The 15,778-nt window shown below is 40.9% G+C and overlaps 1 protein-coding gene across 3 annotated transcripts; it reads right to left on the bottom strand.

Moving 5' to 3' along the window:
- Positions 1-259: 259 nt before the first annotated feature.
- On the bottom strand, positions 260-15,544 carry LOC102367876 (P2Y purinoceptor 8-like). 3 transcript variants are annotated; one of them, XM_006027318.3, is made up of 3 exons: positions 15,466-15,492; positions 11,891-11,989; positions 260-1,821 (listed from the first exon to the last, which is right to left on the bottom strand). In XM_006027318.3, the coding sequence occupies exon 3, from the start codon at positions 1,751-1,753 to the stop codon at positions 785-787; it is 969 nt and encodes a 322-aa protein (XP_006027380.1). In that variant the 5' UTR covers positions 1,754-1,821; positions 11,891-11,989; positions 15,466-15,492; the 3' UTR covers positions 260-784. The 3 variants fall into 3 exon arrangements, with proteins under 3 accessions (XP_006027380.1, XP_014377106.1, XP_025064290.1); XM_014521620.2 differs by lacking the exon at positions 11,891-11,989 and having other exon boundaries at positions 15,466-15,544; XM_025208505.1 differs by lacking the exon at positions 11,891-11,989 and having other exon boundaries at positions 260-1,814; positions 15,466-15,502.
- Positions 15,545-15,778: the final 234 nt, after the last annotated feature.

Genomic DNA, 15,778 nt, shown 5'->3' on the forward strand with positions numbered 1-15,778 from the left:
CCATGCAGCACAGCGCATTAGCTTGCATGAGGAGCAGAATCAATGAATCGAGTCTGCTCTGATGTGCTGTATCTCTGGTGCATTGGAGCAGACAAATGTATGTGTATAAATGCCCTATGGTACCACACCTCAGTGCACATACTGTGCTGCTGTTGAAAAAGCATGAGCATTATGTTTCAAGGCTGAATATACCAACAGAGTAAGTACCAATTGCAGAAAGGAAATAATATTTGCATGGACAAATTAAGCTGTAGGTCTTTTTACTTTTCTTTATTACAAAACTATATTCCTCTTCACTCCCACCTTTGACAACAATGTGCATCTTTTCAGGCTCAACGTATTTCTCTCCCTTTCACCCCCCAAACTGGATATTTATTTTATTGTTTTCAGTCAGAAAAGCAGAATTAAACACATGGGATATAAAAATATTCCTGTATTTCAAAAAATGTGTTCCAAGGGAGGGCAAGCCCCCTACACTCATTTTTTCTTGCATCACTAATTAAATCATTTATGTCCCATGTTGTTAAGCTAAGGGATATATGGGGTTAAGCTAAGGGATATATGGGGGTTTTTTTCCCCACCAAGCACCTTGAGCCATAGTATATGCCCCATTTGTTTTCAGAATAATATAAAGCTAGCTATGACAAAGAAGCTCCCTGGGGTACTTTTTCTCTATTTCATGTACTGTAAAGTTCCAAAGTGGAACAGCTGCTTCGCTCTCTGGACAACAACGTTATCTAATGAATAGTACATTCTGTTTCAGATCCAAGGCATTTTTAACTCTTCACTGTATTTCTCTTAATGTTATTGCCATACTTTGCTTTTCACTGGACGTCTCGGGCAAGCATCTGCAGATCTTCCTTCGTATCTTCCGTCGAAATTCTTTGGAACAGAAATAGTAAACCAATGGGTCAAAGCAGCAATTCAGGCTGTTCAATGCCAGGGAAAGCTTATATTCCACATAAACAGTCTTGTCTTGGGCAGCATAGACTAAATGCATGATTGTTATAACAATATTAGGCACATAACACACCACAAATATTGTAAGCAACACCACTATCAAATACACTGTATGCCTCTTAGTTTCAGTGAGTTGTGAGGAAGAGGAAGTAAGAAGCGTTCTGATGATTGCAGTGTAGCAGAAGCCCATAATCAGTGAAGGCACAAGATAGAACAGAAGGACTTGAGAGCCAAAATAAGCAATGAAATAACTCTTGGAAGGCAACATCTTTCTGGGCAGCACATCAAAGCAAGTGACTATCTTCAGCTCATCAACATTGAGGGTTAGGTCTGTCTTCATGAGTGGAATTTGCAGTAGCAAAACAAATGCCCACATAATGATGCATGTCAGGAGAGCTGTTCTAATGGGTCTCATTCTCTTGTATCTCAATGGACATACAATTCCTAGGTAACGCTCAAAGCTGATACTTGACATGGTTAAAAGGGAACAATACATGTTCCCATAAAATAGCACAGTCACAACTTGACATAAAACCGGCCCAAAGTGCCAGTTATTTCCCTGTAAATGGTAGATAGCTTGAAAAGGTAGGAGGATACTGTACAACAAGTCTGCAATTGTTAAGTTAATGGCAAACACAATGGCAGAAGACCAAGGTCTTGAGTAATGACAGAGGAACCACAAGGATATTGAATTGAGAGGAATGCTGATGGAAAAAATGAAAAGATAGAGGACAGGCAAGGTGGTCTGGAGCATTTGGTTGTTCAGCATCTCTATTGTGGAGTTTGACAACATGTTTACAGGATCAATTCAGTAATCTCCTCTTGACTGGAGCAACTGGAAAAGCTTCAGACGTCTTCTCCCTCATAAGAAGAAAATGGAACTGAGATTAGACCTGGGTGTTTTTCCTTAAAAAAATAGCACATGATCTTCCTTTTTATTTTAAAAGCAAGTAAATGTACACATGAGAAAAGTCTTGATTTTTTTCTTTCCCCAATTCATTAATTCATATATGATTGAAGTGGCACTCGGGGAGAGTGTGGGGTTAATTTGTGGCACGCCTGTCAAAGGTTTGGCCACCACTGAGTTAGAATGTGTCAAACTTACCTTACTGTATCCATATGCATTTTGCATTGTTTTAGGATAATGGGGTCCTTAGTCAAGGGGTACTTTATAAATGTTGGATGCTTACCTTCAATGGGATTTAACTAGAATGCATCAGAGTGGAGCGGATTTGATTAATCGAGTCTACTCTGCGTTCTAATTAGAACCCTCTAGCTCACTGCAGCATCACATGTATAAGCCCCCACAGGTTCAAAAATGGCTGCGGGGGTACTTTAAGTAAAGTTCATTGAATGAGCTTTAGTTAAAGCATTTAACGGCCATTTTTAAATGTGTGGAGGTTTAATTCAGGTGACATTGTGGCATATTAATTAAAGTGGCTCTCTGGGAACTGCTTTAACTAAAATGTTCTCCCCTACCCCCGAGCACATGTATAGGCAGCCATTTTGAACTACCTTTTTGAGTATGGGGTCTAAACCTGTAATAAAACTATGGCACTTTAAACCCAAGAGGTCGAATCATGAGGAGTGCTGAGCACTTGTAACTCACATTTCACCATCTCTGCTATCAACATTATACAATGAAGACACAAGGCCAAGGGCAGAATCCTAAAAAATGCTGAGCATTCCTTGAAGTCTATGGTATCTGAACGTACTTAGCATCTTGTGAAGCTAGGCCTTGGGGTCAGAGAAAGTACAAGCATATGCCACAGGGGCAAAAATAATGTAGCCCTTTTTCTTGCCCCCTTTACAGGTTTTAGGATTTTGTTAGTCAACTTCCTATTTGAGAAGAACATACAGACACAGAGCCTGGATATTTTATTAGTCTATTTTATACCGGACACATCAGCTCTGGAGAAGAGAGAGAAAATTCTCATTCATGCAATCTCTTCATTCAGGGGTCTAAGAGTCACATCCATTCATTGCTTTCAGGAAATAATGCTGTGTCTGCCTCACTGGTGCTGATTAAATAGATAAAGGCAGTGTGCAAACTCCCTTGCTGCTCACTATCATTCCCTCCATTTACCCTAGAAGAAAACTGTGCAACAAACTAATACCCACAAAGTCTTCTTGATAGTCTGAACAGTGCCCCAAGGCAGGTAAAAGAATATGAGACCATGAGTAACAGTGCCACCTGGTGACTTCTGAAACAATATTCAATTGGTCCTCAAAAAAGTCTTTTTATCAATAATAGTGTTTTGAAATATTCACAACTACAAAAGGCTGATGGAATTGTCGCAGAAGTCATATGTGGTTATTTTTAAATACAAAATTGAAGAGACAGTACAAGCCTAATTCTGCTCCTACTGAAGTTATTGGAAGCAGTTCCCTGTATCTAGGACTCTGGGTAATTTGAAATCTGGGAACAGTGCCTAATACTGAAAGGGTTTAATATAGTTTCCATGAGTGGGCAAACCCATGAGTGGGCAAATGAATATCAAAAGTTTTGGGGAGTAGACCCCCAGCTGATGCATGTTATCATAGCTCCTGTGAAGTTCATGAAGGAGTGACCATTTATAGCAGCTGAAGATCTACCTGTTGGTACTGTTTGAGCTCAGTTCTTCTTCTTGATGACTTAGCCTGCACTAGAATAGGACGGAGCACAGTGGTCTAGTAAACAGCATGGCTCAACACAAGTATTCGCCAATGAACACCACCCATATTATATGCAATACACATGATGCAAGTGTTCATTTTCACTTAATATAACTAATAAAATCTTGAATGAAAATTAAATGATAATGTAAACCTGGCAGCCAAATCATAATAACAACAACTAATAATGGTTTTACCTGCAGGAGCCCTGCACTTTTGATTTCCTCCTAGAAATTATGCTGTCCGCTGTGAGTGTTAATTTGGCGTGCTCATTTCCCTGGCATTGAACAGTTTACAAACTGTAGGCACATACAGCAGCATACAAAATATCAATATTGTCTTCTTTTTTAATTTAGCAATTTTCCATTCCCTCTAATAACTGGGACCTTACTATGTGCCACAAGTGGCTGGGAGACTCAAAGGATAACAATGCTCTTGATCAAGCAACGTATTTGAATACACATACATTTTTAAAAAAGGAAGGCTAATGGATCACAGACCCTGCCTCATTCATTGATAAGGGTCTGATACAGCTCTGTTTTCATTCTTTATGCTATATTATGTCCTACTATATAAGCAAATATCCTTCTACCAGCCATCTTAGGCTCTTTGTTGTTTATTAACACATGAGGTGAACCCACTGAGTGCTTATGGATTAGCAGAGTGAGAATTACAATGTATCTACTCGACCAGTGGTAAATACTTTTTTGATAAATCCAGTTGGTTATTTCTGTGACTCCAATAACCAGTAGTAACTCAGTATCTCACAGACATTAGCAGGGTGGCCTCTCTGCTAATTACTTCACTTTGTTCTGTGTTTGCAGCTGTTATGCATTAAAGCTCCCTCATAACTTTAATTTATGCCAGAGCCAGCTGGAACAGAATGAAAGAGCTGTTTAGGGAATTGTGATTGTCTTGCCATTGTTTTGTCTCATGAGCTTCTTAACATCACCCAACCTCTGTCAGGAGGCAATGAAGAAATTGGCCATACCTCCATAGTAACTTTGTGAAAATAATATTAGCATATTCTACACATGAGACAGTGAGACACGGTTGGCTAGGTTGTGACTCAAGGCGGGAGAGGGAGAAAAAAATACTTCTTACACTTTACTTTTTGCAAATTTTGGTGCAGAGGTAGGTGGGTGTGTGGGAAAGAGCTAATAGCCTTGTTTATGCACACACTGGCCAAATTTTGGCTAGCAGTAAATTCCTACTGTTAAGAGGCAAGGAAGTAACTTGGATATATTTTTTTAAGGTCTTGTATTCACTGCAACAGGTAGCTGAAGCTACTCTACTCATACGAGCCTAGTTTCACCAAATGGTGTCATGGTTAGTGTAGAGGCATTGGGTTAGCAGCTGATGAAAACTGTTAACTCATGCTCTAACCAGCATCTCCAGCTTCATTGCAATGCTAATTTAAAAGCCAGCATCCAACATCCTGGCTGGGCAACTAGCTGAGTTTAAAGTGCCAATTAGCTTGGGATAGTGGGGTTTTGGTTTTTTTGTACATATGTGGATCAAGATAGGTGTAATGCTCAAATTATATCACAAGTTAACACTTCAGTTAAGGCAAGCCCCTGAGGTGTGAATTGGTCCAAAGTGAAACACTCAAAAAGGCAAATGATAGATGAAGCATGATAAAAACTACTGAGTATATAAAGATGCTGTTGATAGCATATTGAGCACACTGCTTTTAAAAATGGCCCTCAATCTTTTATCTGGATACAAAACTTTGCTTAAGGTATGCAGATAGTTTATTATAGAGTGAGTCCTAGATGAATACTGATAAAGAGTGAAGCAGAAAAGGCTGGGGGGTTTTTCAAGTTCTCACAAACATTAAATAATTTCTTTCAGCTAGTGCACAAGTTAGGATGCATTTAAAACCTGAATTCCATTGGAAACCACTGCTACTTCAGAGGCATAGGCATTGTGGCAGAAATGCCACCGTCGGTGCCCCTCTCCAGAGATCTGTCTCTGCCAGCGTGAGAGGCTGGTGTTGAATCCCTCAGGGCGGGGATCTCCCTACCTTGTCTACATGACAAATGCTCTGGTCACCTGGGCAGGGGGGAAAAAGCCCGGCCCTGCGCATGGGCCCAGGTAGCCAGGGATGCTTGGTAGATTGGTTGGCTTGCGGCCAGTATTGGCAGCTTCAATTGGACCGGGCTGCTGAGGTCAGAGAGGTGATAAAAAGGCCCGGGCCAGGAAGAAGGGAGCCTTTAGCCATGCAGTCATCCAGGTGAATCTGAAACTGGGAGAGGAGCTTCACCATCTGAAACTGGCTCTCTCTTCATAACCGCATGCTCTAAGAGTGACCTGCCTCCAGAGGAAAACTCCAACCTCCGGATGATGCGAATGAGTAAGCTGCTTGAGATCAGACTAGATATTTAGCTTATAGTAACTCAGATGCGTGTTTAAAAGGCTACCATCAGCCACACGGGTTTGCTCTATAGGATTCCTCTGATATTCCTATGATATTTCTATGATATTGTTCTACCTTTTACCCTGTTTCCGCCCTACCCCCTGAATCAATAAAGTTCTCCTTTGTGACCGGTGTGGGAGACTTATTGAGGGGTGGGTCTAAATTATGCCGAGGAGGCCCCTTAGGTCTGCGGACTAAGGGAGGCTTCCCTAATCAGCCCCTGACTTGGGAAAGTGCCCCAAGTGCTTGTATTGGGTCTAGTACCCATTGGACGATCCGGCCTGTGTTTTCCAAGGTGCACAGAGCCAGAATTGAGTCCAGATCCTTGGATGGTGGCAGCGGGAACCCCAGGCTAGCGGGTGTGCTCTAGGGAAGGGGTCGGCCAGATGGGAAGTACCCCAGGGAGGCACTCGGAGCCTGGAAGGTGGTCGGGCGCAGGGAGGTGGGTGGCTCAATGCAGGAGCGCCCCCTACTGGCCCGCCACAGGCATGAAATATTGTTTAGTTTATTTAATTCTCTTTAAGATAAGAGATAAAAAAACAGGGAAATAAGATGGTAATTAGGTAGCAATATTCTGTGCCTGTTTTGATAAACATTTTTAGATGAAGACAGTATCACCAGTTACAATAATTCAGAAATCCTTAGATTGATGTAAAAACCATGAGATTGCTTTAAAAGACTTGAGATTTAAAAAAAATATTTTGTGATTTCTTTATTTTCCTTAGCAGGGTCCATGTTTTCAAGCTTTACTCACATGGATTAGAAACTGGTTTTTAAAAAAAAGTGGCAGTTCTCACAAAATCATGTAATTCCAGGAGGTGGAGCTTTCAAAAGGACCCCAAATATTGATAAACTTGTATTAAATGAATCAGAAGAGGTCATACTATGGAAGACCCATACTAACTTTAGTAGGTTCTAACAAGAATTCCCTTCACAAAAAATTCTGTTAAATTGATTCTGCACTAAATCAATGGACAAAACTCCCAGCAACTGAAACTCATTCAGTTTATCCATGGACCACTACCACTGAAGAAGAACCTTGTCTTTCAGAATTAGACATTAAAAATATGATAAAAGTAATCCGAAAGTTAAATCCTCAAGCAGATTCACTGGCTGGGGAATGAACATATGAATGTGATTCATTATATCTAGAAATCCTTCTCAGGCAGATGCCATGCTGGAGCTGAAACATACAATTGCGGGCCATGAGATAACTTGTTTAAAATTGGCAGGAAAACCTGGAAAGAAGTCAAGAGTCAACTGTATATACAATTATATTAAAAGAACTTGAAGGTTGCAAAGTCAGCACTGAAAAACTAGGAAACATCAGACTTAATTTTCCCTGTTCAATATTAATTCAACTGCCTCTGGCGTAAGCTCCCATCCAATCTTTTGTTACTTGATTACATTCCATCTTATCTACAGTATGCCTTCCTCAAGCAAAGTGTGGCTAGCACTAAGATCAAGTCACCACCATAACTCCTCCTGGGAGCTTGGGGGTAACTGCACTTCAAGTTACTGACAGGCAAAACTTGTGACATAGATGACCCTCTGTGTGTTAAGGCGCAGCGGGTTGAAAACTGCAGGGGTGGTGGCCCCTGCTGAGGCCCAAAAGCCTGCCAGCTGTCAGGGAGATAGGTGCAGGGGGAGTCTGGCTTTTGGGGCCCTGCACCTCTGGCTGCTGACAGGCAAAACTCGTGACATGGGTGACACTGTGTGTGTTAAGGCACAGCAGGATGAAAGCTGCAGGCCTGCTAGCCCCAGCTGAGGCCACGAAGCCTGCCAGCTGTCAAGGAGCTCGGTGCAGGGGTGTTCTGGGGCCCTGCATCCTTAGCTGCTGACAGACAAAACTCATAACATGGGTGCTTGTGCAACTGACTGTCTCTGTCTTGGGGCAGTAGATTGTCTGTATTGATTATTTCCTCTCCTTAGTCTGTGGTTTTGTAGGTGTTAACTCATGCTTGTTAGCTCATTATGTAGTAGCTAGGTACTGTGTATTGAGCTGGTCCCTGAGCGAATCATGATTAATTGGTAACTGGTAACACAGTAGCTTAGCAGCCAAGCCTGTAGTAGTTAACCCCCAGTGGCCCAAGACAGACAGTTGCACAAGCACCCATGTCACGAGTTTTGCCTGTCAGCAGCTAGGGGTGCAGGAACCCATAACTCAGAAGCCCTGCACCATTCTCCTCGACAGCTGGCAGGCTTCATGGCCTCAGCAGGGGCTACCATACCTGCAGCTTTCACCCTGCTGTGCCTTAACACACATAGTGTCACCCATGTCACGAGTTTTGCCTGTCAGCAGCTTGAAGTGCAGTTCCCCCCAAACCCCTGCACTTATCTTCTTGAAACTTGGCAGGATTTGTGGCCTCACCAGGGGCTACTACCCCTGCAGTTTTCACCCCCCTGTGGTATTACACACATGACATGAGTTTTGTTTTCATGAATTTGGGGTGCAGTTTCCCCCAAAACCCTGCACCTATCACCTTGAAACTTGGAAGGTTTTGTGGCTTAAGCAGGGGCTACCACTCCTGCAGTTTGGACCCCCCTGTGTTGTAACACATACAAGTGACATGAGTTTTGCTTTCAAAAATTTGGGGTGCAGTTTCTCCTGAACCCCTGCACTGATCTTCTTGAAACTTGGCAGATGTCATGATCTCAGAAGAGGCTACCAGTTCTGCAAGTTTCATCTAAATCAGACAAAAAACAACAAAGTTATAGATATTTAATTGATTCCCCATTATACCCTATGGCCGTATCTCCGAGGCAGCTCCAAAGCTCTGGAGTCGCTTCGGCCGGATTGAAGTGGGAACCCCGTCTGGAGCTCTGAATCGCACTGCTGGCATCTGAAGTGGCTTGATCTGAAGCCAGATCGAATAGCTGCCTACTCGCACAGGCCTACTGCCTAGGGGCCACCAGAACTGGTTGTCCAGGAAAATAGAAACTCAACTACCACTCAGTTTGGATTTGGCAATTTTCTATTTTAATCAAAGGGAAAACTGGAACCCTGTATATCTAGCAATAGGCAGTGCTATTATGACCATATCTAGCAATAGATGGTGCTATTATGACCATATAACAGCAGCACCTGTAAGATTTCTACAATGGCTGAAAACAGAATGTCCAACCAATACAGCGAACTCGTGGTTTCAAAGAAAATTCATATTATGCCAAAACTGCTCCTGATATAAGAATGTCTAGTTAATTCTCTTTTGTAGTACAGGCAAAAACCACTATGACAAGGTACATTCTATGGTTGGTTTCTCTTTTGTTGCCCTTCTCTGTGGGGTTTTACAATAGTGTTCAAAGAGAACTTTTCTGTATTAGTCATTTAATAACTGTAAATACATATCTCATTCCCACCCTCAGTTCTGGACTGAATACAATGCTGATGTGGAAATAGCATTTAAACTCCAATCTTGAAAGGTTTATGCCTTCCAAGAATAAGTGGGAGAGCTTCTGGCATCTTCTTTGGTAATGAAAGAGTTGCCAGTTTTGGTCAGCAGAAAGAACAATTGCTTTCATTCTACAGTGGCAATACCTGGCCTCTAGAAAGGACATTAAAGGATTACTGAGTTTCTTTGTGTAGGCAGCAAAGTATCTGCCTTACAGTGGAGCTGGACAAGCTGTCAGGCTTTGAGGTTAGTCCTGACAAGTCCTCCCGTCAAAGGAAAGCCATTCAAAAGAAGTGTTGGAGAACAGAGGATCCAGAATAAAAAATGACTGTTCTGACTAAGAGGTCTTCTGCAGAGGTCTTGTGATGAGAGAAACTGTGCCAAGTCACGTTCAGACTCACAGGACTGGTGGACTGAGGTCTGTCTGCAATTCTAGGCCATTCTTTCCAGTAAACTTCCCTGGAAGCTGGAAAGTAAAACCCTGCTTTTGCTGGACTCTGAGAATCCTGGTGGGTGTAAACCTTTATTCAAAACTTGGCTTGTAATGAAAACCTTGTTTTACCCCTAGCATGAATGCATGGACCAATAATAAACCATTAAAAGTATACTGTCAGGAATAGCCATAGAAGATGGAGTAAATAGGGCCTTACATGCAGTATGGAGATGAAAAGATCTAATGCCCCATTACATTATGTTGATTCCATGATTAAACTTGTAACCCTATTTCATGTGCAGGAGAAAGGGTGTAGTTTGCCTCTCCTCTTGCTGCATGTTTTTTGCTGACAAGAACAGAAAGTGCTCTTAGGAAACTTCTCTGCTGTACGTCACCTGTGTGCCATAGAGAAAAGCAGAACTAGATAATTGCAAAATACTCTCTATTGCAAGATAATCTACCCTTAGTCATCCTTTCAGCTACACAAGGGTGGCTCCACTATTCCCAAAAACAATTCACACAAACTCCTTCCCAGATGCCCTGTCAAACCCCTTCAGGGCCTTAAGGGACACCTTGTTATAGAAACAAATTTATGGTCGCATCCAGATGAGCACAGACGTGTGGTATGTGGTGCTGCAGACCCATCTGTGGTGCCACACTTTGCACATTCAGTCATTCCCTGTGCTGCTACCTTGTAGTTCGGGGGGATTTTGTGAACCCAGGAGATCCCAGGGTCAAAAAAAAACCCACACAAAAAAAAAGGGGTGGTACACGTGGCGGCAGCATGCGCCACCCAAACCAGGGCGTGACCAGCTTGAGCCACACTCCAGCTGCTGGCCTGGCTTTAGTTCCTGCAGCGGTTACCCAGCTGCTGGCCCCAGGCTCCCCTACCCTGCCCAGGGTACCCTGCTATGCCACTGCTGCTTGTCCCTGGGGAAACAACTGTCCATGCTCATGTGGACATGGCCTACAGTTCACAAATTTTTATTAGGAAATACCTATTCATACTAAAAGAGCTGCACTACTAAATGTATGTATAATTGACCAGTTTAAATTGATAGAAACCCCTGACCTAGCCTCCCACCTTAAACCAGTTTCAAACTAGTTTCAAGCTAATTTAAGCATGTCTGCATAAATGGCTTGCACCAGTTTATTTAGATCAATTAAAAAAATCAATGTAGTTAAACCAGTGTAACTTTTTTCCAAGTGAAGCCAAGCCACTGTAGTGGTATACTCTACAAAGTGAGTATACCACATTATTTAATAGAATTCACATCCGCTTCATACACATGTATAAGATATGAAGTGGATGGAGAATCACTATGATGACGAATGTGAAGTCCACTTGCTTCCATATATAGTACACTCTCGATTCACAGTTGAGAATTTGTCTCTACTGAGAAAACACCTCTTTTTGTGGTATAAACTCCTCTAGAGGAGACAAGGCACAAATCATTTTTAACTTGCTAAATCCACCTGAGTTGGGCCCTACTTAATGCTGACCTTGGTTAAATATATTCAGGTAAAAACAACCACTTCTTTCTCTCCATTAGGACTTTACATTGAGATAACTTGGTCAAGATAGCTATTTCACCTTTCTTCTAGTGAAGACAGCCTGATACCTAGAATTTTGATCCTGAAATGACCTGCTAGGTCACTTTAATCCCTGATTAAATTACACAATAGTATATGTGCACATTCCATAGTTTGTAATGAAGACAGGCTAGAGATGCACCTTATAGACTAACTGAATCAGAGATGCATACATGTTTGTGAACAAGTGTTCACTTCATGTTAAGCTATTCCTAACACACTACAAAATCATACAATATTTGATTGCTGTATTTAAATAGACATATGCTATTATAAATTAGTTGCTCTAATTTCTTCCTTATGAGTAGACACTTCAAAGAGTTTTGCTTTCATCAAAACACAGAATATACTTCTATAACATACTGGAAAGAGTCGCTAACACCTGGGTCCCTGAAATGAAGGAAAACAAGTATTGATGTTATTTTTGGCCATTATTACCTGCTCCATCTCATTTAATTGGTAGATTCCTCTGCTCCCTCTTTTAGGAAAATCCCAAATTCAGTTGTTTTGATGATATGAAGTCCCAGCACATTTATCCTGCAAAAATCAGCCACAGACATGCACAAAATCCACTATGTCCAGTGAAGTGAACCCTTGCTATTTCGAAAAAGGAAAGCAAAGGATCATGTCCCACATTGATTCTGATTCTCTTCCTCTGAGGGCCGAGTCACTGGCTTTGTGTTGCACTAGAATCTAAAGTATGACCTCAGCAGAGCTGGCTTGGAAAGTTGCTGGGAAATTTTGTGTTACTTTTTCAATCTGGTTTCTTTACAATCAGACTGAACAAAAACACTTTTTAAAATTTCCCACAAAGAGGAAATTCTGAGAAAAGCTCATATTGGAATTACTGAAACAAAGTGTTCCTTAAAATAAAGAGCTCCTCAGTCTCTGCTGCAGTTGGGTGACGTGGTTATACTGTCATTTTCACTTCTACTAGAGCCTTTAAATTAACAGGATTGTCAGATTCATGAGCAGGGATCCTGGTTTTTTCTGAGTTAAAAAAATCCGCAATTTTCGGTTAAAAACAAAGTAACCCACATTTTGCCATGATCAAAATAAAATGCCACTATATACATATCTATATATTAGTGGTGTTCCATTTAAATCATGGGAAAATGTGGATTTGGGGTTACTTTTTAAACCAAAAATTGGGGATTTTTGAAAATCAGATAAAACCAGGATCCCTGTCCATGAGACTGCTGAGGCACTCAGGATCTGTGGCTCCTGCCCTGTGGACTTCCCCAAAATGACAAGCTCAAGCTCTGAGTCCAGGTCCTACAGGAGGAAACCTGAAGTTCCTACCTCCAGCTGCCTGGCTCCACTGCTATCTTCAGGGCTTCCACATTCCCTGATGGAGCTAGGTGGTGTAAGCCCTGGGCAGAGCTGGGACTCCCAAGGCTTCCAGACTTTTGGCTGCACAGCAAGGATCTTGGGAGCCTTGGCCAAGCTTTCTACTTCAGAGAAGTGATTGCCTTCAAGGGTCTTTGGCTCCATGGCCATCCCACTACCTCGAGGCTCCAGCACAGACCAAACACCAGGTGGACCACCTCGGGAGTCCAGCATCTATCACCCTAGAGCAGCCCCACCAGTTGCACTAACTAAGAGGTATGAGTGTTTCTGGCCCTGGGGCAGTCTGAAAGAATCCCTGTAGAGTTTTATTAGAACTTGGATTCAATGAAAATCTATCAAACTGAAGATGGTTCCAGAAAAATACTTTGAGTTGAATAAATCATCATTTCCCAAGGAAACCGTGGGCCAAAAACTTCCAGAGAGTTGCCTGGTTTGATTGCCTGATTGATTCTTCCTCTTTGAGGCATTGACAGCAGAACTGGGAATTCCCTGGCTCGGTCCCTTGCTACTTAAGCTATTCACATTTCCAGTGTATAGTTTGAAACAATTTTCAGAATAAAAATCAAACAAGTACCTGCTGGGCATAAACTGGAAGAAGCAAAATACAAGCACACCATATATGTATGTGTGATAATACACACTCCATGTTTTAACCCCTCCCCCCCCCCAACTGAATGGAAAAAAAAGGGGGGACACTTTTTTATAGAAACAAATCTATGATTCACAGATTTTTATTAGGAAATACCTACTCATGCTAAAAAGTAAAAAGACCAGATTGAGACACTGAAATGCTCAGAAAATAAGAGAATACCCTCAAATTGAATATCAGAACCTTCTTCAGTCCTATGCCAAAGTAAAGATTCTAGAGAAAGCTTCTGACTTTTTTGTATAATTTGTCAGTCGCCTTCTCAAAAGAATAATAGAAACTCAAGGAAAACACAATAAAAGTTCTGTGGCCTAATGTGGATTAATTTAAACTAACAAGTAATCCTCCTGAGGGGGCAAATAGATGCAGGAGGCCAGAGGCCAAACAGATTTATGCAGCATCTGGTCAACTGAAAAAAATCATTTACAACAACCTTTGATTGGAAGGAACACTTTGAACACATTTTATTTTCCTGGATTCTAAATAGCTGAAAGTGATTCTCCAAGCTTCTGCAACTTTTTAAAAGGGAACTCCTTTCAAAGTTATTCAGTATCACGTAAAATAAAATTTGTATTTACACATGACAAAGGACTAAAAAGACTTAATTTGCTAAAGGAGAACTAAGAGCTCACTAGAAAATCTGAAATGACCTGTCTGATTCTCCTCTCATTACATTCAGGGAGGGTTTGCTACTAAGTTCAGCTGGAACAGGACAAGACCCTACTGTTATATGCTCTCAAGTCTAGTGAGCTTGGTTTTACTGGATAGAGTGAGGACAATAAGCTGAAGGATCACAGAGAAAACTCTCAGGATTCTGGAAACCCAAAAGAAACTTCTGCAATGTCTGAGATTAACAGCAGCATTATTTTTTGTGATCTTTGTTGATCACTAAACAGTTTTGAACATTCTAACACTTGTCTTAATTATATTAATATATAGCAATGAATATGCATCAGCACACTTGATTATGATATACTAATCATATAAAAGTAATATTTAATAATTGTATTTTATTATTTTATGGTACCCCAAAATGGCATAAGTACTACATACACACACAAAGTATTCATATCATTTTAAACACTGTAAAATTATTAAAAAACATTAAAAATAATACTGCATTTTAATCCTTTAATGCCTGTTCAGTCAGTGAAATGAATAACAGCAATGATGTGGCAGTGCTGCATTACCTGGGATATATAACAGTTACTTAGTAATGAACTGGATCAGTGCAAGCAAACAAAAATAGTTTGTTCTTTTTGATGTTTAAAAGAACCACAAATTTTGAACACTGTGCTTTATTTAAACTAGTGGTTCCCAACTTTGGCAGGCCCATTGGCAACAATATGAATCACAGTAAGGAACTTCAGGCAACATCATACTTTGTTCTCCTTGGCAACCTGAATATAAGATGTAAAACAAGGTGTCCTGTGGCCCTAAAGAATAGTAGAGGGTCTCTTGAGCAAGATGCTGGCCACAGACCATACAGCTGAGGAGCACGGATTTAGAGTACCTGCACATAACTCAGTACATATGGAAGTTTCTGGTGGGCATGCACAGTAAAAAAAAAAAATCCCATGATACGTACAGATCACTAGAAATCCTGTACATCCCACAGGAGCTCAACAAGTGCTTGAATTACTGTTTATGTGTACACGTATGTCATAGTACTCGCAAGAACAAGTACATACCTATAGAATTTATGTTGCATGAGTAAAAGCAAATATTTTGCATTCTGTGGACCAAATCCAAAGATGCTATATCCTCAAGCAGTGGTTTTTAGCAAAAACCATTTGATTTCAAGGGGAGTCTGCCTGATCAAGAACAGTATAAAAAGTTCTGAGTAAGGACCTTAGGATATGGCTTTTTGTACTGAAATACAAAAAATAGTAATCACTTGAACATTTACAATCTAGCACTGTGAATCAAACATTCCCAGCATTTATTGCTTGATTATAGGAGGAGGAATAAGTATTACTTCTATAAGGTACTTATTGCCAAAAGATTAATATCTTACCTGAATATCAACAACATCCGATTACCTGAAACATTGCTGTCTGAGTGAATGAATCTTTTGTTGCAGTGGTATGATAAGAGCTCATAGACTGTATTGCAACACCTACTTCCTTTTTTTCACTAGTGATTTTTTCTCTTTTTTTTTTTTTTAGCTGGGGGGAGAAGAAGGGGGAGGGTCACATGAAATTATTATTTTTTTTAGCTGGGGGGTGAAATCACATGAAAATTTTTCTAAAGGAGTAAACATTGTCCCAGCCATAAAAAATAAGTCTTTTAAAAGAAATACTATCACTGGCACTGTGATATTCACTCAC

The sequence above is a fragment of the Alligator sinensis genome, unplaced genomic scaffold, assembly GCF_000455745.1.
Source record: "Alligator sinensis unplaced genomic scaffold, ASM45574v1 scaffold395_1, whole genome shotgun sequence".
NCBI lineage: Eukaryota > Metazoa > Chordata > Crocodylia > Alligatoridae > Alligator > Alligator sinensis.

What these genes read in the sequence shown, in the direction of transcription:
- LOC102367876 (XM_014521620.2), bottom strand. Translation starts at nt 1,753, where the DNA reads ATGTTGTCAAACTCCACAATAGAGATGCTGAACAACCAAATGCTCCAG.